At 38.9% G+C, this 20,450-nt stretch overlaps 3 protein-coding genes and 1 non-coding gene across 6 annotated transcripts; 3 read left to right on the forward strand and 1 right to left on the reverse strand.

The window, feature by feature from the left end:
* Window positions 1–1,795: 1,795 nt before the first annotated feature.
* Window positions 1,796–5,891, forward strand: myct1a (myc target 1a). Its single transcript, XM_085247839.1, has 2 exons — window positions 1,796–2,129; window positions 4,676–5,891. Exons 1-2 carry the CDS (start codon window positions 2,075–2,077, stop codon window positions 5,218–5,220), a joined length of 600 nt encoding a protein of 199 aa, XP_085103965.1. The 5' UTR covers window positions 1,796–2,074; the 3' UTR covers window positions 5,221–5,891.
* A 2,872-nt stretch (window positions 5,892–8,763) lies between these two features.
* serac1 (serine active site containing 1) lies at window positions 8,764–15,360 on the forward strand. 2 transcript variants are annotated; one of them, XM_085247607.1, is made up of 18 exons: window positions 8,764–8,893; window positions 9,375–9,523; window positions 9,612–9,648; window positions 9,741–9,883; window positions 10,971–11,060; window positions 11,428–11,463; window positions 11,650–11,781; window positions 11,874–11,995; window positions 12,068–12,196; window positions 12,342–12,455; window positions 12,617–12,779; window positions 13,031–13,181; window positions 13,280–13,421; window positions 13,555–13,655; window positions 13,812–13,909; window positions 14,028–14,210; window positions 14,287–14,430; window positions 14,540–15,360. In XM_085247607.1, the coding sequence occupies exons 2-18, from the start codon at window positions 9,430–9,432 to the stop codon at window positions 14,674–14,676; spliced, it is 2,016 nt and encodes a 671-aa protein (XP_085103733.1). In that variant the 5' UTR covers window positions 8,764–8,893; window positions 9,375–9,429; the 3' UTR covers window positions 14,677–15,360. The 2 variants fall into 2 exon arrangements, with proteins under 2 accessions (XP_085103733.1, XP_085103734.1); XM_085247608.1 differs by lacking the exon at window positions 11,428–11,463.
* Window positions 15,361–16,601: 1,241 nt separating this feature from the next.
* Window positions 16,602–17,891, forward strand: gtf2h5 (general transcription factor IIH, polypeptide 5). 2 transcript variants are annotated; one of them, XM_085246664.1, is made up of 3 exons: window positions 16,602–16,754; window positions 17,067–17,153; window positions 17,246–17,891. In XM_085246664.1, the coding sequence occupies exons 2-3, from the start codon at window positions 17,119–17,121 to the stop codon at window positions 17,424–17,426; spliced, it is 216 nt and encodes a 71-aa protein (XP_085102790.1). In that variant the 5' UTR covers window positions 16,602–16,754; window positions 17,067–17,118; the 3' UTR covers window positions 17,427–17,891. The 2 variants fall into 2 exon arrangements, with proteins under 2 accessions (XP_085102790.1, XP_085102791.1); XM_085246665.1 differs by having other exon boundaries at window positions 16,618–16,699.
* Window positions 17,892–19,443: 1,552 nt separating this feature from the next.
* LOC146557864 (U2 spliceosomal RNA) lies at window positions 19,444–19,636 on the reverse strand. The gene has a single exon (XR_014888794.1). It is a non-coding gene; the product is annotated as a U2 spliceosomal RNA (small nuclear RNA).
* Window positions 19,637–20,450: the final 814 nt, after the last annotated feature.

The following is a 20,450-nucleotide window of genomic DNA, read 5'->3' on the forward strand; positions in this document are numbered from 1 at the left end:
AAAGGGCTGCCACCCATTATTAATTAAGATGCAGAAAGCGTGGCTTTTTTTGAGTGCAATACAGTTGAATAATCATTATGTGGAGGTCTGCAAACAGACTGCATCACACATTCAAAAGTACAGTGCAAATATTAAAGATAAATAACCTCAGCCCTTTTATCATTTGTGTCTGCTAATTAGCTAACAGAGATGTTTTTCTAACTCTTTCCCCCCATTTTGACTGATGTTTAATGTTTACAGATGTTTAATGTTTACAGGGTGGCAGCAGACATGCTCTCTGACTTTCAGATCACATAAAGAGATATGAAGTTACCCTGGAGTATTGCTCCATCTACTGATCAAAGCGGGGACAGAAGAAACACAGAGAGTAGCTCCCTGGTGCATTAATTTCTAACCAATGCAATGTCTTTAAAACAAAACAGTATCACCTGTTTATTTTTATTTTACTAATTTTATACATGCTCCAGAAAAGCACATTGATACAAGCCACAGCTTTGAAGGTTTATAAAATATTAATTTTTAAAAATCTGTAAAATCTGCATTTTTCCTTGCTACCTAAATCTTTGAAGTACTTCTGGATGTGTATTTCTTTACTTTAGACATTAAGACATTAAGGACTGCACAGTTATTTCCCACCACTCCGCCCTGCTACACTTGATAAATGCCATGAACAAAAGCTATAAAAGCTTAAAGAATGTCTCCGCCACATATCAACATATTGGTTTATTGGCCTTCAGCTTCTCTATATCAGAAAACAATGGCCTGACATACTATTTTCAACAGGTCATACAGCCGAGCCAACAATTAAAGGAAGTTCAAGCTTTGGTTGGGATAGTCTCTCTCCCTTACTCTCTCTTTGCCAGTAAGAAGGTTAAAGCTCTCTTAACACAATAAACTCTCAGAGATTTTTGAGTAAAATGCTCATAATTGTGTATTTTAAAAAGAAAAACAAAAAACCATTGACTCAGTGAATGTTTAGAGAAAGCTGAGATCAGGGGTCAACTCGGAGAAGTAAAATAAAAAGCTGCTGTTGGAGCAAAGGGGCCGGTCTACCTCAGAGGCATACCAATGTGACTACTGGCATCGTTCTTCCTGACTGAATTGATGAATTTGCAGCAGATTTGACTGCTATTCTTTTTCCTTAGTTTAGCGTGGGATCAAAAACACAGAGATTCATTTCAGTGCATTATATCCTGATTTGTTGAGAGAAGGCGGTAAAAAAGAACTTGAAATAAAAATGTTGGTGTATCAAAAGAGCAGCTGAGCAGCTCTTCTTTCTTATCAAATTACATTTTTTTAATGAATCTCTCAAATTCAGGCAACTTTGGTTTTGATAGAGAGAGAGGCACCGAAGAAACACTGAGTTTACCAATACAAATGCTGCAGTTAAAGACACGTGCAAAATTACTATCACCATTTTCAGTTGGAGATTTGCCTTTCAATGCCCCTTACAGCCCCAGAAATGTAACTTCTGGTGCAAGGTGGTGGCTTGTCGCCTGGGGTCTCTGTGACGGAAGAAAAAAAAGAAGAGATTGAAATATTTATCATTTCTGAAAGGAAGAAAAATATTTGTGATTGTAATAGACTCTCATATGGTAACAGCTGAAGGACTAACTCCTGCGGTGGTGATCCTTCTTCTACTTTAATCAACCTGAAGGAAATGATGAGAGAGGAAGTGATTACAGAAACACCCCGTCTCTATACCTCCAGGATCTCTGTCCTGAGTAGATAAGCCCCTCCTGTTGCTAATTTCCAGCAGAAAAGCAGGAAATGTGACAGTGTAGTTTTCCGCTTCCATAAACAAGCTGACTGTCAGAGTTAGCTGCCAGCCCTGCGAGCGTCTGGGCTGAGTCTCCTTTTGAGGAAGTCGGACGTTACTGACAGGGAAAGTGAGCAAAGGAGAAGAGGGAGAAAGTAGGGGGAACAGGAAAAGAGACGGGACAGAAAGACAGGAAAACCCATCATAAAAAAGGACAGGAAAGAATTGACAGGAGAGAAGGGAGAAGACGAGGAACAGACAGACTGAACTGAGCTTCAGTCTCTCTTCCTCTCCTTTGACAAAGCAGATTAAGTCATGGCTGCGAACAACACAAATTTCCTTCTGGAAATGCTTCAGCCTGCCGACGTTGGTGAGTTTTCTGAGTTTTCTGAGTTTTCTTTCTCTTTTAGCTGGTGTGTTTCATGTGGTTGCTCTGATTGGTGCCTTCAGGAATTCAAGCTTGGATCGCCTCCTAGAATAGATGTAATATGCGGGCCTGGTGCCTTTTTGAACCAAGCTTTATCATCCAAATTTGAATATTCAAAGAAACCTTTTCAGACTTCTAAGAATGCTCGATCTGTTTGGTGCTCATCTAAGGAGCGTGGAAAGAAAAGCGACTGGACTTCTTTAAGTTTCTTGAGGACGTTTCACCTTTCATCCGAGAATCTTCTTCTGTTCTAAAACCAAATGGTGGAGAGTCCCAGGTATTTAAGCCCTAGTGGGAGTTTTCCCTTAAGAGGGTACTTGACCCACTATTGATCAGGTGCCTCATCAAATGAACAAAGGTGTAGGTCATTATCTGAGTTTTAAGGTGAAACCTCACCCTATCATGTGACCTACTGAATCAATGTTAATGTCAATCCAGTCACTTTTCTTTCTAAGCTCCTTAGATTACCATAACCTGGATGACTGAGAACCTACACAGACATACTTGCTGCTGATGTTTTCTTTTTTTCAGTTTTCCCTAATGGTATTTCCAGATGACTTTTTACTAGCGTCTGCCCTCCATTTTCCAAAATTAGAGAAAAAAAAACTTGTGGAAATGTGGTCTAGTAACAAAGCAGGTTCAAACTTTTTGAACATTTTATTGAGGGGAACCCGATTTCTTTTCCTGGCATAAGTCCAGTGGTATTTGTCTCATCTGCTACATTCTCTTCCTTCTCTCAAGCATGCTCAGTTGGCTTTATCCAAGGCAAAGTAGCACAGAGCAAGAATATGTCAACAGCTTTTCATTTTTTGTCTGTGTGTGCGTGTGTGGAAATGAAACTCAGTTGGTTTGTTTTCTCCAAGACGCTCAATCTGTTAAACACAGGCAGAGGAAAGCCTATTATTATTTTGTCAAGGGCCACCATATTTCAAGACACGTCTGGCAATTCTCAGTTTCTTCCTAGCACACATTAAATCCCTTGCATTCACAGTGGATTATTAAAAAAAAGACCATAATGGATATTTAGATGCACTGCATGTGCATAAGAGCAGTGAGGATGTATAACTTCACCAAAGCTGAAAAACCCTCCAACCTGTGCATTAATTGACTGTGTGGATCCAGAAGGATATTTAGATCCAAATTAATTTCTGATGTTGTATTGAGAGCATCAAAAAATGTATCTAAATGTATCTTTTTGTCAATTTTATATGCATTTGTAGAAATATTAACTGGTTGTTCCACACTTGCCACACAGAACTGCAAGCAAGTATTTGTGATACCTGGTAATCAGTCTTTCACATCACTGTGGTGGAATTTTGGCAAACTCTTCTTTGCAGAATTGTTTTAATTCAGCCACAGTGGAGGATTTTCCAGCATCAATGGCCTTTTTAAGGTCATGTCAAAAAAGACTCAATGGGATTTAAGTCAAGACTTTGACCAGGCCACTCCAAAGCCTACATTTTTGTTTTTGTCTATTCAGAGGTGGGCCTGCTGATGTGTTTTAGATCACTGTTCTGCTGCATAGCCCAAGTGTACTTGAGCTTTAGGGCATGAACTGATGGCCAGACATTCTCCTTTAGAATTTTATTTTACTGTTGGTGTGGTGATCTTTTTATGAAATGATGTGTTAGTTGTATGCCAGATGTAAAGGTACTCAAGCCTTCAAGAAATCTTGGGGATCACCAAGATGTTTTTTGGCAGTGCAAGACAAGCCTTTGTGTTCTTTTTGGTCACCAGTGGTTTTCTCCTTGGAACTCTCTCTTGGATGCCATTTTTGCCAAGTCATGAATTCTAAGTGTAACTGAGACATGTGAACCCTGCAGCTCTTTAGATTTTGTCCTGGTTATTTTCTGACCTCCTTCCATAAGTTATGTATGTGCGCTTGGACTAATTTCGGTAGGCCGGACACTCATAGGAAGGTTCACCGCTGTTCCAAGTTCAGATTCCCAGCCTTAAAGCTTTAGAAATGGCTTTATAACCCTTTCCGGACTGATAGATATCAATGACTTTGATTCTCAGCTGTTTCTTTAGATCTTGGCACGATGTGCTGTCTTCTGAAATCTTTTAGCCTGCTTCACTTTGTCAGGCAGGTTCTATTTAAGTAATTCTTTGATACAACAGGTCTGGCAGTAATCAAACCTAAGAGTGGCTTGTGAAACTGAAGTGAACTTCTGAAAAAATTTGGCTAATCACAGTTCATTCATGATTTCACACAGGGAATCATGAATTAACTGATTAATAACAAAATGATGGTTTAATAAATTAAACCATAATTTAAAACTGCATTTTATACTTACTCAGGTTATCTTTGTCTAATATTACAATTTCATTTAATGATTTAAAGCATATAAACAAAGAAGAAAGCAGGAAAGGGAGCAAACACTTTTTCACAGACTTGTAATGGGAATATTTGCGATATAAAAAAGATACTACAGCACAGATCATTTTATAATGATCCTTTTTTAAATGGTATGCTTCTCTCTTCACAGACCACCTGATTATAGCTTTCTGTGCTTCTGTGGCAGTGGGCCTTCTCTTGGGCGCCCTAGTTTATGTGATGCTTACTTGGTTTTCCCGACACAAAGCAGGCTCTGCCAGCATCACCCGCCGCCCGCATCGCCGCTCGCACACTTCTTCCCGCCATCGTCCAGGCTTTAACCGCAGCAGCAGCTATGACCGGCGAAGCAACAACAGCTTAGTGACAGCTGCTTTCACCTTTCACCGCCAGACTTCCTCTCAAGATCACTTTGACGCAATGGCGCATAAATCCAGCTTCAGGGGCTCCACCTTCCACCCGCTCCTCCAGTGCAGCCAAATTGCAAGAGAGGCAGAGGAGGGGAGCCAAACCACACTGCCACGTACACCACCTCTGACTACATCAACTGGATCAGCTCAAAGCGTAGCCCAGCCAGCTGCCACCCCACCAAGACCAGAGTCATTTTGGGGGAACAGTGTCAGAGGTCTTCATGCTACGCAGACCCCACCTCCAGCTTATGAGAGCATAATCAGAGCTTATCAGGAAACCCGAACCTAAGAGGAGTGAAAGCAGCACTGGCTGATACTAATTGGGAGATGAATGGATTTCCAAACTGGACTAAATCTATAATGATTTTTATGATCAGGTGGAGCTGGAGTGGAGAAAACAAAGAGGCCAAGCTCAGCTAAGTGCCCTGCTTAACACAATAACTTCCTGAAATTACATAATTTTTAGCAAATCTGCTATATATTTATAAACATATTTGCCTTTCATCATTAGATACTTTTATACAAAAAAAGAAATTGTAAAAAGTTATTTGAATGGTGTTGCATCCTGTCAATGGTGATTATTTATAATGTAAGGCAAGACATATGCTTTCTCCGTGCAGGTCGTATAACTATGCAAGAAAAGATGTAATGATTGTACACGTGAAGCTTAAAAGATAAATAAAAAGTGTGTGTAAGCCTGTAGTTAATAAAGTGCATTAGACTATTTGATGTTTTATCAAATTCATGATGAAAACTTGGTTAAATGGACCTGATGTTTTTTATTTTCTGAATCACATATTCAAGATGATTTTGTTTATGTGTTTGCATGAACAGCACTTGCGAATGTGACATGTGAGAAAATGTGGGCATTAGGTATAAGAATTTTTGTTCTGTATGTTTTGAATGTATTTTACTGGACTCTGCTCTTAAGTTAATGCAATAAAGCAAGACTCAAAAAGGCTTTTCAGTGCAGACATTTTGGTCTGCAACAGGTCTGGAGGGACTCGGCAGGACAACCATTTCTTCACATAAGCTGACACAAAATATATAAAAAAAAGTGAATAATTCTTCCAATAAGGCCTCTGGGTATAAAGAAAGGATACTGAGCAATCTCAAAATGTAATGGGTTCTGTCCTTTACCACTCCACCTATAGCTACTTTCAGCTGCTCCCTTGGTACAAGCACAAATGGGCTTTTAATCTCCAGCTAAAACTGAACCAGTGACCTTTTGCATGGCAAGCAAATGTCTGAACCATTGTACTATGAACTGCTACTATGTTGATTTTCATGAAACCTCTCCAGCACACTTCATAAAAGTCAAGGTAGTCACCTTACAATGCAGTTCAACCTAGCACTCACTCAAATATGAGCTACCAACAGTTCAAGACTATAGTGTTGTTCCACAGTAATGCACTCTAGAGCAAAAAAAAGCCAGAATACAATAATAGTAATAGCTGTGTTAGACTGCTATATTTACAGTGCAGCTGTGCTGTCATTTTTATTACTGTCCTAACTGTTGTTTCCTGAAGAAGGAACTTGTGTACAACAGTAAAGTTTGAAAGGTGAAGGACACAATCCCTACAGAGCTCTTAAACTTTACAGGACCAAACGATGAGCAGCACTCGTAATGGCAAAACACATAATCGCTAAGGTATTTACAGCTGACTAAAGCCAGACAGAAAAATAATAATAAAAGCTAACCTAAAACTTAAAATTTTTAAACAATGCAAACTAAAAACTAAACCGAAACAAACAAACCTACTATGGAAACTAAATTAATTAGTTTACCACATTTAATACACACAAAAAAGAACTATACAACCAAATCTAAAAACATGACTCCAAAATGCCAAACTCTTAGCACAATTTTACTGGTCTCACTCAAATATCATTATAAATCCAAGATTTGCACATTTCTGACACACAAATCCATTATTCAACACGCTTTTTTCACCTACAAAACACTGGCCTTCAAAAGGCAACACAATCATTACCAGTTCCTCTCACTCGTCATGCACCTCCTCAAACTCAACTAGAAGAACAATTCAGTCATGTGTCAGAGTATAAAAGAGGCCTCAAGTGTAGAAGAGGAAGACTAGCAGGCAGCGGAGGCCATCGTGGACGAGGAGGAAGAGGAAGGCTCAGCCATGCCAATATTTCCAGTGAAATGTGTGCAGCTGCTCAGTGGGACATTTTGTATTATAGTAACCAATAAATACTTCTTTTGTTACCTTTTTGTATCTCTGCACTGATTTTCTTGGCAATGTTTCTCACTGTACTAACATTACATGGTGGAATTACTGAGTTTTGCCATATACTACATGAAACAGGTAACACTGGTGTTGAGATATATGTAGAACTGTAAATGCTATATTTGGACAAAACTCCCTACACTTCACCAGAACAAGAAAAAATAAACTTACTCTTACACATTTGCATGGATTTAAATATGTAGCTTCATGGCCAAAAATACACAAATAATTTTTATAGTAGTTTCCTGAATTTCTGAATTTGGTTTTTGATGTTCTGTAGGAATGTAAAGGTATGTGCGTGTTGTTTTGGTTAAAGAAATCAGTTTTGAGAAGAAAGAACAATGTTTTGAGTTGTGTTTAAGTTTTTAAAAGTTTTATGATATGTTAAAAATGCAAATAAAATGTAAAAAACATGTAATAACAAATATGTTACTGCATGTAAAAAATACACTTCTGTTTAGATAGATATATTTTGCTCTTTTTGTCAGACCTTCCCACAGATGTCCTCCTATATATATTTTTGTCTTGTACTTATGGAAAAGAGTTGTAGAAAAGACATTACTGGTTTTAGTTCTAATAACATTTTGTCAAATTCTCACTTTAAATAAATCTGGTACATATTTGACTGAGAAAGAGAAAGGAGGTCAAACTCATTTTAAACTGTGAGCCAGATACAGCACACTTTGATCTTAAGTGGGCCAGACCAATGAAACTCTTCTTTCTGTCCGTTCATAATGGGTTATTCGATTATTGAATATTATCTTAATATTTGACAAAGAAGCACAATTTCAACAGAACATCTCAGTTTTTTTCTACATAATAAAGATTCATCCACTGCTGTAGTGAATGAAAGAAATCTATATGTATGAGAATTAAATTGTAAGAAATAAACGTGTAAAATTACAGAAAAGGTTCTGGTAGCTATATCTTTGTCAATCCTGTGATTACAAAACACAAAGTTTTTGTTTATTCACAGAACACGTCCTTTATTTGTATCCATTGTTAAAAAAACCCCATTAATTTCTGTAGTGAAGAAAAGGAACTTTTCTGATATATTTTTTTTATTATCTGTTACCTAATTACTTAGGTGTGGCCACATAGGAGGTATTTAGCAGTAAAGATAAATCTGTGATACAAAATTATATTAAAAGTCAAACTAAAACAGACTCTCTTCGCATTTCCTAAAGCTGTCCAGTGAGGCCCGATTGGAGTGTTCATCAGCTTATTTCTGGCCCCTGTGCCTTATATTTGACACCCCTCCTCTAACCCATCTATTCTTATCAGTTTGCTGATATTGCCAAATTTCACATCCATAAATTGCAGTTCTCCAATAAGAAGCCACACTTCCCTATTTTCATGAATGGAAATTAAACTTTATGTGACCACAATTTATCCTTCCCGCAACAAGAAGGCTATAAACATTTTTGATTTTATAATATCGCATTGTAACAGTATTACCGTCTTTATTTGATGTCTCTCTTACTCTCGCCCCTCCTCTTTCCCCCCGTGACATATTTACTTTTTACACTGTCGTTTTTGCGTAATCTTGCAGTTCACACACCGAACCTCTAAAGCGGTCAATAAAAAAAAACTGTTGCAGTGGATGACGTATTATTTGTGGGACAAATTTATGTTGTGTTTATTTACACCGGCTGCAGTCTTGGAGGACGTTATCGTAGTTCTTTTAAAACGTGTCCATCGATAAATACGGTAAACTCGCTTATCAGAAATGGACATTAATCCACTACATGTCCACCGGGTTACTCCATTAGCCGTTTGGGTGCCTTGCACAGAGCTAGAACAATCATAGCCAAATGCTAACTAATCTCCACCAAGTTAGTGGCAGCTAAGGCTTCATTTAGCTTCACCCGGATTACGTTTGGGTGTTCATGCCAGCTTTGGCTTTATGGCGGAGACTTACCGGTGTTTATGTTATTTACTCAAGTAATTTTAGCCCAGCTGTCAGTTACACCCATCTGTGTGGCTAGCTAACGTTTAGCTAATGGTCTTTGATTATATTAATGCTTTAGATTAGTTCACCATTAGCACTGTCACGAGTTAAATGTTAGCACTGCTAAGTGTTTAAACTGACATGATAACATTAAATGTAATTATCGGGTCGTTTTTGCGTTGACATACCGTTATGTGCCTTATCAGACACTGTCCTCACGTCTGTGACTTGGTCAGATAGGTTGGACAGCAGTCTGGTTAACACACGCACATCTGGGAGGGCACACAGGGGAAGGATGTCCGCAGCCGCTCTGCGCTGGATCCGTTGTCGGAGGCTGAGCACAGCTGGGCCGCCTAGTGTGAAGAAAGTGCTTCAGTGGAAAGATTTAAGTAAGTTATTAGACAAATCAGCAATCTTGTACAATAAATTTCAATAAACACGTTGAAAATAAAGATCTTCCTCTTCGCTGGCATTTAGGGAAAGTTGCTAAAGTAACTGGCGCAGTTGTCTTGGGGTAAGTTACATTATTAAAAGAATGATTTATGCAGCGTGTGAGAGAAGAATGATCTCTGTCCCATAGCTTATTAAACATGCTCCTTTCTGCAGGGGCTGTCTTTTTATTACTTATGAGGTGATAGCCTTGGATAAGGCTGTGACCATTGACACTAGTGCAATTCTTCAGGAGAAGAACAAGTCGTACATCTATCTGAGGGCCACTCCTTCAGATGAAAAAGACAACCTAACTGGAGGTAATTAATGCTATCCTAAACAACCTCATGGGTAACATGACACATTATATATCTTTTGTTGCTGGACTCAGTCACAACTTTTCACCAAACCCTGGCTGGTGTTTGTAGGACAATCCCAGAATAAACAGTACATTTATAAATGCATCACGGAGTCTCATATTTGATGTTTTTGCCTGTTGTACGACTGTGTTTGTAGTTCTACATTTTCTCACTGCATCAAAATATTCACATTCTGTTTCTACATACCTCCATCTAGTGTCGGACGTATTTTGGGACGAATTACACGTTTTGTTGTGAAAATACACAAGGTCAAATGTAGCATCTCCCATTTGGCATTGCAGTATTTCTTCTTGTACTAAATCTGTCATTTTAACCTCTTTTGCTGTATAAATTATTTATATATTTCCACTAGCCTATAAATGTAGTAAGACCTGTTTAGATTTTTAATTTAAATTTACTGGGTTTTGGACATGTTCCTTCTTCCCTACTGTGGGAGGGCATTATCTGACAAATATGCTGAGTGGCCCCATTTTGTTCTTGTATGAGAAAGTGTTGTTGAGTTTTTTATGTTCAGTGGGGCAGTGACATCTGCCTTCATTCTTCCTGTCTTCCCTTTCCTGCCAGGACTTTGGGCCATTTGGTGTTGGGTGATTTTACTTCCTCGACCTTTTTAGTGGAAGCTTTCACAATCAACTTATAAACTCAAATATAAGCGGCTTGACTATGCCGAAACATATGATCATGATCATTTTAAGCAGTAATCACTCATAATGCGCTACTTCACTTTTAACTTAAAATAAATACATGTGAACTTAACACACAACAGTATAGCAGGGAATGTGTTTAGGCTTTCGGGGAGGTGCAAATGCTATAAGGATGAGATGGATTTATAGTGAAAGATAAAAAACAGAATCTTTATTATAAAAATGGAAATATAAATTAATCTGACTCAAATTTGATTAATTAGCCACCTCTACAGGGAAGCATTTCTAAATGGTTTCTGTTGTCTTTATAATGTTATAGAAATGCAGTTCTAAATTTTGTCAAGAGAGTAGTGGCTAGTTGTTTTTTTCTGCATCTCTTCCAGGACTTACACACAAAGCAAGGAGGGAACTTCATAAAGCAGCAAGACGGTTTGTGGAAATATCCTCGAGGCTTTTACTGCAATCACTCGATGGTAAGAAACTAACAAACACCAATTCACCAATAACATAGACAGATACACGATAATGCCCCTAATATTTTTTGAACTGAAAAGTATTATTGCCAATAGCAGGGCAAGTGTTTATGCTCAGAAAACTGTAGTCATTTAGTCAATTTTATGTGACATATGTGCACAGAGACCAAAGGAAACACCTGCCTTTGCACATGCACATCCTGTTTTGAATGCCACATAGCTTTTACAGTGGTGTGGATCTTGTAAAAGTGAGTGGAATAAACAAGTCTGAGATTTTTTGTTTTGTTTTTAGCCACCTGTAGTTTTAAATCCGCAGACAAAAAGTTACATTCACTTTTGTTTACTTTAACCTTTTACAAATTAATAGCTGCCAAATTGATGACACAAGTTTCACTCCTGCAAGGTTTGTACTGTAGCTCATTAGCTCTTGTAGTAATCTAAAAGGTGGTGCAGTAGACACTAGTAGTTAACCTTTTAGTTGTAGTTAGAATTGCTAAAAGGTCCAGTTAGAGGAATTAGTAGAACACGTCTCCACTTTTATTTTGTAAATGTTCAGACGGTCAGTTTGTTCCGTAATTTTGTGTCTTAGAGCACTTCAGTCATGTGGATGCTGACCCACATGAGGTGGCATTGTGGGTCCTGCTGAAGAAGACACAGTCAGCTAACAAAGCCATCAGACTAGAGGCTGTTCAGGAGCTTGCAGACAATCACCACTGGCATGGTAAAGGACCCTAAAAGTTTCCTGTCACGTTAATTTGATACACAACAGAGACCTGCTCTGGTCTTAGATCACACCTGTTTTGAATAATCCAGATTACCAGTACCAGACGGCAGCCCAGGTTATAGACCATCGGACAGCAGTGGGCTTGGCCCGGATGCCTCAGGTAGACCTGAGGTTTTTCCGTCACCCACCTGCACTGCCTGATTTGGAGGAGGTACTCAAATCTACTTTTTAGGATAGTTACCATTTGAATGCCTACCTCACAGATGTGCTGTGATCTTCTCAGGGTTTGTCAGCGGAGGACGGACTGAGGCAGCTTTTGGCATCTCTGCCTCAAACTGAGGTGGACAAATGTGTTCGGTACTTTACCTCACTGGCCCTGAGAGAGAGCACTCAGTCCTTGGCAGCACAAAGGGTAACAATCACAGATGTACACATACATGTACAGTCATTAGGAAGGCCAGGTCTAAAACTAAAAACAGTCACTGGGATGTGATAAAGAAAAAAAGAAGAAGCTAGTTTCTATATCCTGTCATTAACACGTGCGCTTCATTGTTCAGGGTGGTCTGTGGAGTTTTGGTGGCAATGGGCTGCCTTATGCCCAGAGCCTTACCTCTGTTCCTTCTGAGAAGGTGGAGTCCTTCTGTCTGCAGGCACTGGTACAGCACTCAAAGGTAATCATCATCATTGTGCATCCAAAGGTGATTTAGTCTGGAGTCGGTGGCTTGATTATTTACTTACTACTCATTGTGGTCATTGTAGCAGTGTATTAAGGTAAATTCTATGCGCCCGCTGTCTGGATGTTGCCTTGTGGTTAATACTTTGTGATCTGCAGGTAAGGAGCCACTGTGACCACATAGTTGCCAACGGAGGTCTACAGCTTCTCCAGAGGGTTTATCAGCTTAGAACAGACTCTATGAAGATTCAGAGGAACATTGTTCGCATCATCGGAAACCTGGCTCTCAATGAAGGTGCCCATCAGGCCATAGCCCAGTCCGGTAAGTCTGTAACTAATCTGAATAAACTGGAGACAGCTCTGATTATGTGTAATCCTGACTGGGTGCGCTAAAGATGTTATGAAAGTAAGGTCTAAAATATATGTTGTGCTTGTTTCAATTAGAGATTCGATTTTCACCATCACAAAAAATGTGTTTACTTTTATAGTTATCCACCCCAACTTATAAATTTTATCGTACTCCTCACACTTTCCTGTTTTTTTCCCCCTACTTTACCCATAAAACACTTGCAGGCTGGGTGTCTGTCCTGGCTGAGATGATGCAGTGCCCTCACATCATGCAGGCGTCTCACGCAGCTCGCGCTCTTGCAAACCTGGACAGGGAGACAGTAAAAGAGAAATACCCAGATGGCGTCTATATCCTGCACCCACAAACACGTAGCAAGTAGGAAAACAAATTCAGTTATTACATAATGCATTAACGTCATATTATTTTATTGTTATAACCCAACCGTCATCTTTGACAATGTTTTCAATTTCCAGTCAGCCAATCAAAGCAGACGTGCTGTTCATCCACGGGATTCTAGGGGCAGCTTTTAAGACGTGGAGGCAGAAGGACCGCAATGCATTAGAGGAAGAGGAGGCAGCCAAACGCGAAGATGACTATACAGAGTGCTGGCCAAAGGTAACAAAGGCACCTAATTCCTCTCATTACATTAATGGATTGTTTCAGTGTTTTCCAGTGTTTCTGAGGTCTCACACAGCTTAAGATTTATCTCAGTGTTCTTCCGTGTTGTTTTATCACTGTTTATTGTCAGTCATGGTTGGCTGCTGACTGTCCAAATCTTAGAGTGCTGTCGGTGGAGTATGACAGTCATCTAAGTGACTGGATGGCCCAGTGTCCTGCTGAGAATCAGAGGTAAAAAAAACAACAACTATAAGTCTGTAGTTTCTTTATAGGTCTACATGTGATTAAGGTGCTATTCTTGGTAAAATAGAATATTTTTGCAAAGTCGGGTACCCTTGGATTAATTACTCCAACAGATTAAAAAGGGTTGACTATCTGTCTCTCCAGGAAGTCTCTAGCCTACAGAAGTCAGGAGCTGCTAAAGAAGTTAAAGCTGGCGGGAGTTGGAGAAAGGCCTGTGGTCTGGGTAGCCCACAGTATGGGAGGTATTTCTCCCACATCTTTCCTTCCACAAGCATGTCGGACTTTTATGCAGATCCCTTGAATCCAATTTGAAAAACAAAAATTACTAATCTATCCTCTTGCATTTGGTTTCTCTTGCAGGACTGCTTGTAAAGAAAATGCTGCTGGATGCCTTACAGGACCCAGACATGCATGGGTTATTACAGAACACCAAAGGGATTATGTTTTATAGTGTTCCTCACTACGGCACCTTCATGGCAGAGTACTCTGTCAATGTTAGATATCTTCTCTTCCCCTCCATAGAAGTCAGAGAACTCTGTAAAGGTCAGTGAATATGATGAATTCTGCGGTCTATGGAACTCTTTCAGCATCTAATGTGAATTGATGTGTGCGTTTTAAGATTCACCAGCTCTGCGCAGCCTGAATGACAACTTCTTGAACCTGGCCAAAGAAAAGGATTTCAAGGTGCTGAGCTTTGCAGAGACTCTACCGACAAACATTGGACCCATGATCAAGATACTTGTGGTACCAACGCAGTCAGCAAGTATGTAACTCCAAATACTGTAATGTCTGAAATGTACAGCTTAAATATTAAAAAAACAACAACACATAGTTGAAGCAGTGTCTTGCGTCTCATCGTGTTGTGGTTTCAGATCTCGGGATTGGTGAGCTCATTGAAGTGGACGTAGATCACCTAAACATCTGCAAACCAGAGAGGAAGGACTCGTTTCTATACAAACGCAGCCTCCAGTTCATCCTGGACGCTCTGCAGAGCTACATCGCCCACTGACAGAAATCTATGAAAACAATGACACTGAGACCACCTGCTGTATACTTGAAATGTATACTACACTCCAAACCAAACAGAGAAATAACTGCACATTCACATAAAGCACCACAAATGCGATTGCAGTATAGCTAATTTGTGGAAACCTGTCAGTTGTGATAACGATAGCAGGGTGCGTTTTTTGTTGTTGGGGTTTTTTAAGTCATCCACTGAGATAGGTCTCTTAATGCTACATCAGCTAAGTTATAAAGAAAATAACTTATGTTTACAAGTAAATTAAGCACATTGAAATTTTATCTAGATTTCCTTTTATTTTAGATTTATTACCAGCTAATCATGGGATACACAATGCTCATTATCTATTGTATTTACTTAAAAATGCACTGACATTTTGTTGCTACTCATGCAACTCGACTTTTGACCAGAGCAAAGGTTTAAGACTTTATTTTTATATGTATTTGTTTTACTCTAACTATAGTGTGATTATCATCTTATGTGCCAAAACATACTCTTTCCCAAGCCTTACCTCAAGTGGACCTGAGTTCATACATTTAGTTCAGATTGCACATGCAGTTGTATGGGACCGATCAAGCAAATTAATTTTAATACATGTGTTTGCAGCCCCCACTGCCACTAGCAGTCCTAAATGCTGGCAATGAAATGAATAAATGTGTAACGTTTGAGGGTTTATGAGTCTATGCATTTCTATATACAAAGTACAAAATACAACAAAGTACTTGAAACATTCCTCTGGGATTTTGGCCCATATTGACATGATACCATCACACAGGTGCTGCAGATTTGTCAGCTGAATATCCATGATAGGAATATACCACATCCCAAAGGTGCTCAAGAGGATTAACATCTGGTCACTGGAGGTCATTTGAGTTCAGTGAACTCATTGCCACCTACAAGAAACCAGTATGACATGATATGAGCTTTGTGACATGATGTCTTATCCTGCTGGAAGTGGCCATCACAAGATGGGTACACTGTTATCATAAAAGGATGGACATGGTCCAGAACAATAAATGGGTTGAACTAAGGGGCCTAAATTGTGCCAGGAAAACATTTCCTACACCATTAAACCAGCCTCGGAAACCTTAGTTTCCTATTCTTACCTTATTCTTCTGCTGCTGTAGCCCATCTGCTTCAAGGTTCAAAGTTTTGTTCAGTCATAGATGCTCTTCTGCATACATTGAATATAAAAAAGTGATTATCTGAGTTACTGTTGTCTTCCTGTCAGCTCAAAACAGTCTGACCATTCTCCTCTGAGGCATTTTTACCCAGAGAACTCCTGCTCACTGGATATTTTCTCTCTTTTTGGATCAGTCTCTATAAATCCTAGAGATGGTTGTAGCTCAAGTGACCAGCAATTTCTGAAGTACTCGACAATCAGCCCACATTCAAAGTCACCTAAATCACCTTTCTTCTCCATTCTGATGCTCAGTTTAAACCTCAGCAGGTCATCTTGGTTGTCATGTCTACACGCTTAAGTGCACTAAAATACTTCCACGTGACTGGCTGATTGGATATTTGCCTTAAGGAGCAGCAGAGCAGTTGTACCTTATAAGTGGTTCTGAGTGTTTGTGTAAATAAATAAATATATATATATATATATATATATATATGTATGTATGTATGTATGTATGTATCAAGTTGTCATAGTTTTCCTGTTAGTGACAGAAGGAGGGAAATGGCACAGTACTGTATTTTATACTGGATCTTAACTTACATTTTGCATCAATGTCATGATGCAGTTTTTGTAATGGATTTTATGCACTTGGGTACGAATGTTGCATTATTTTTTTCATAATACTCACTCAACTATACACAGCGTAGTTTTTTAAACCCACGGTATTGATATGATACCTTTTACCAAGCACAGAAAAGCAGCACAGAAGCAGCAAAAACTTTTAAAACACGCTAACGCGATATTTGGACATCAGAAGATTGTCCCTTGGCGCACACCTTACATAACCCATCAATGCCTTGAAAACTTAACAGGAACAGCTGGAGATCTCGGGTAGATAAACGGCTGTTTGTTGCTTTATGTTAATCCTTCGCTTAACTGTAGACAGGTATGTACATGAAGTTTGCTCTTTTAGATATTTAAGATCGTGGTATGTAGCAGAACATGCCTGTGGCCATGCTATTTTGAGCTAATGGTAGCAGCAAAATGCTAACCGGTGCTAAAACAAAGAGCTAGCATACGCTGTACTGGAACGTTTACAAGTATTTTCTTTGTTGTAATGGTAATAAAAGTATTATTAAAATGTCCGAAAACATGTGACGCGTTTATCTGACTGTTTGGTGGCTTAATAATGGTTTAGCTGCCGTAAAGCTGCTTCTACCTGAGGCCTTCAGCTGTCGGTTTGTTTACTGTGCTGCAGGTGTTCAGCTCTTTAATCCGCTTCGACTGTCCATTTCTCTGCACCTGTCAATATGGTCAACGTGCACAAAGGTGTCCTTGTTGAATGGTAAGGTTGTAACTTTGCCAAGAAATATTTGTAGTTAGCTTCACAGAAATCTGTTTTTAAGTAGCCGAAACTTTAACTTTCTCTTCCTGCAGTGATCCTGCCATGAAACAATTTCTCCTGTACCTGGATGAAACGATGGCCTTGGGAAAGAAATTCATCCTCAAGGATCTTGACGACACGCACGTGTTCATTCTTGCAGAGGTGGTTCAAACACTCCAGGAGAGAGTTGGAGAGTTGATGGACCAGAATTCATTCCCCATCACACAGAAATAAACGCAAACTGTCAGGAGAAGTGCTACTTTTTGGCCATGGACTGCTCATGATCTCTGGATAAATGTTTGCAGTGTTTTAACTGCAGACTACAGTGGATTACTGTGAAAATGCTCAAGGAGTTTAAATACATTTTAATAACAGGTTCCAGAATATGTTTTCTTTTTCTTTGCCTTCTTTAAATTGCAGATCAAAGCTACCGTGTTGGCAGCAGCATTTTTTCCCCCCCTTATTAATAATTGATATGAAAGGAGCAAGGATCCGAAGTTAAATAAATTGACAGCTGCTTGCTGTTTAACAGTGACTTTGAGGTTTTTTTTTTTCCATATTTGGATTAAAGTTGGTCTAAAAATATTTAAAACTGTCTTCTGAAAATTTTGGGATGTTGTTTCTAATGTAAATCAAAATAATACAATTGTGTATTGAAGGTCATATAAGCCCTTTTAAAGCATTTTAAATTGAAAATAATTTGAGGGTAAATAGTCTCTTTTATCACTATGTGGCATCTTTATTTTTCTTTCTTTGTAATGTGACTGGATGAAGTAACTAGATTTATTTAGCATCATTAACGGAAGCTAAGTTTCTCTACATTAGTTATACATTGCACCACGAAACATACAGAAAAACCCCTCTGATTGTGCACAGAGTGGGAAGCAGGAAAACTGTTTAAAAAGAACGTTGAGGAACCACTTCTGACTGAGTTTTAGGATTTGTCAAGCCAGCTAACAAAAACAAGCCCGGCTGAGTTCAAGCTGCTTTGTAAGAATTGATTTAGTCTTTTTCTGTTTAATTCCATACACACACATAATGAAATACCCAAATTCTTTGCAATGTTATGTTGAAAAGAGTGTAACTGCCTTTCAGAGAGGTGACCCCTCCCAATTTTAATGTATTCATTTTATTAACAGTGAGCTGCTTTTTATAGCCATTAATTTTACTAATTAATCCAAAAGCTTGGAGTTTTTCCATTAACCATTTAACAATTTTCCCTTTGGGTTCAGCATCACAGCTTTTTTGTGGGAAAGATATTGCTCACATCAAATGCCTCAAAATCACATCTGTTGCTCTCATAGATTCCATCCAGTTTACCAGTCATGAGGCTCCAAATTATACCAGGAGTGGGGTTTGAACCCACGAGAGGATGCGCTCATTGGAGCTTAAGTCCAACGCCTTAACCACTCGGCATGCGTGTTCCTTTAGGAAACAGGAAGACTGCTAGGAGAAAGAAACGTCTTAATCTTGTTTGTTAGGATCATAGCCATAAATGGAGGACTCTTATAAAGTCCATGGATTTTCATTCACACATATTACATGAGGTATCTACTCTTTACACACTAAGGATCCACACTACCAGGGCTACGGCACACAGCTGTTTTATAAATCATCAAAACCAATACTATCCTAAGATTTATTATATACAAAAATGATCTGTTCCAAAATGTTTTCATGTAATCCTGAAAACAGAAAAACAATCTTCTGCACTATTAACCATCCACAAATGGAAACAACAGACAATACAGGTGATTTTAGCTAAAAAGCCAAGAAAAAATTGTGTGGGTTTTTTTTTTTTTTTCAAACGATGTAATTTACAGCCACAGAGGACAGAAAGCTGCAGTATGTAGAGAAAGAGAAGAGTTAAACCTATAATCAACATGAGTCCTTGTAGATGGCAGCCTCCGGTTTTTAAAGACTTCTATTGGTCTCTAGTGGACAACAGAGGTAACTGCAGGATTGGAGCCAGAATAGTGTAACTGCAGTTGAAAACGACATATTTTTTTGATTTCCCATAGAAAGTGTGTGTCCAGCCACGTGTCAGTCCAAGTGGCAGGATTTAGTAATTCTGGTAATAGTTAAATGTAAGTCATTCACAAATATTAAGTCGCAAGATTTCAGTCTGACTAACCTTGGAAGATTACACGAAGATAATGTCCAGATATGCAGACGCACACATATATCTAGCGTATAAGAAAATTCTTTGCACAAACTGTTGAGTCAAATGCCATTTGTTTTTCACAGCTTCAGGGGGTGCACCGTTCCTAGAAATACTGCAATACCAGGTCGATGCGTGGAGTGGACGGAGCAAGCCCCTATTCCATCTCCCTGCTCCAAAAATCAATTTAATATATGGTCCCCGGGTAGGGGACGTATCAGATATTAAACTGATAAGAACAGATTTTTTTTTTTTCCTTTTTTATTTTTACTTACAACACCATCTTACATTTCCATTTGCTCAACATTCCATTGAATACTTTTCATATTTCACAAAAACATCTTTTACATCATTCATAATAATCCTTCCACCTGTCCTTAATCGTGTCTATTCCCCATCTTTGTAATTCATGCCGATATATCCCCTCAAATTCCCTCTCTATATCCTTTATTGTTCCCATCTCTTTCCATTCATACCCCCCCCTTATATACCCCTGTCTTGCCCTCCATATCTTAAGTTTTGTAATTGATAACAACATACAACGTATTTTATTTTCCTCCTTCTTTTTATCCTTAGGCCTAAGATAAGTTGTTTCCTCATATGTCAAAGCCTCTAGTCCCTTATACCTCCTCTTCATTCCAGCCCATACCTTTTTTGCATATTTGCACCCCCATAGGACGTGTTCAATCGTTTCTTCCTCTGTGCAATTATCCCTCGGACATTCTTTTAACTTCCCCAAATTATGTGCATACATCGTAGTCCTTACAGGTAATTTCCTATGTAGGTGCATCCAATTAAAATCTTTCAAAACATTCTTATAACTCTTATCCTGTGCGTATTCCCAAACTTCCGAACTCACTATCCCCTGGTTGTAGTTAGCATTCCTCACCAGTTTTTTATACAGAAGTTTATGATTTTGTATTGTATCCACCTCCCTGCACTCTATATGTCTCTTTCCCCACTTAACCATCCTCTGAAAGTATTCTGGTCTTGTCTCTGCCTTCGGCCCCTGATTTTCCCACCCAATTAAAAACCGGTATGGAATAGCTAACCAGAACCATAACAATATCTGACATTTATGAATATATGGCTTCTTT

Source organism: Mchenga conophoros, linkage group LG15 (assembly GCF_057382185.1).
Source record: "Mchenga conophoros isolate Kocher_MC1m ecotype Shallow Benthic linkage group LG15, M_conophoros_male_GT1.1, whole genome shotgun sequence".
Lineage (NCBI taxonomy): Eukaryota > Metazoa > Chordata > Actinopteri > Cichliformes > Cichlidae > Mchenga > Mchenga conophoros.

Bases quoted from the DNA above. Each gene is read 5' to 3' on its own strand.
- myct1a (XM_085247839.1), top strand. From the start codon at position 2,075: ATGGCTGCGAACAACACAAATTTCCTTCTGGAAATGCTTCAGCCTGCC. The intron at 2,130-4,675 runs GTGAGTTTTCTG...CTCTCTTCACAG, and splicing joins GCTTCAGCCTGCCGACGTTG to ACCACCTGATTATAGCTTTC.
- serac1 (XM_085247607.1), top strand. From the start codon at position 9,430: ATGTCCGCAGCCGCTCTGCGCTGGATCCGTTGTCGGAGGCTGAGCACA. The intron at 11,782-11,873 runs GTAAAGGACCCT...TGAATAATCCAG, and splicing joins AGACAATCACCACTGGCATG to ATTACCAGTACCAGACGGCA. The intron at 13,182-13,279 runs GTAGGAAAACAA...TTCAATTTCCAG, and splicing joins CACCCACAAACACGTAGCAA to TCAGCCAATCAAAGCAGACG.
- gtf2h5 (XM_085246664.1), top strand. From the start codon at position 17,119: ATGGTCAACGTGCACAAAGGTGTCCTTGTTGAATG. The intron at 17,154-17,245 runs GTAAGGTTGTAA...CTCTTCCTGCAG, and splicing joins AAAGGTGTCCTTGTTGAATG to TGATCCTGCCATGAAACAAT.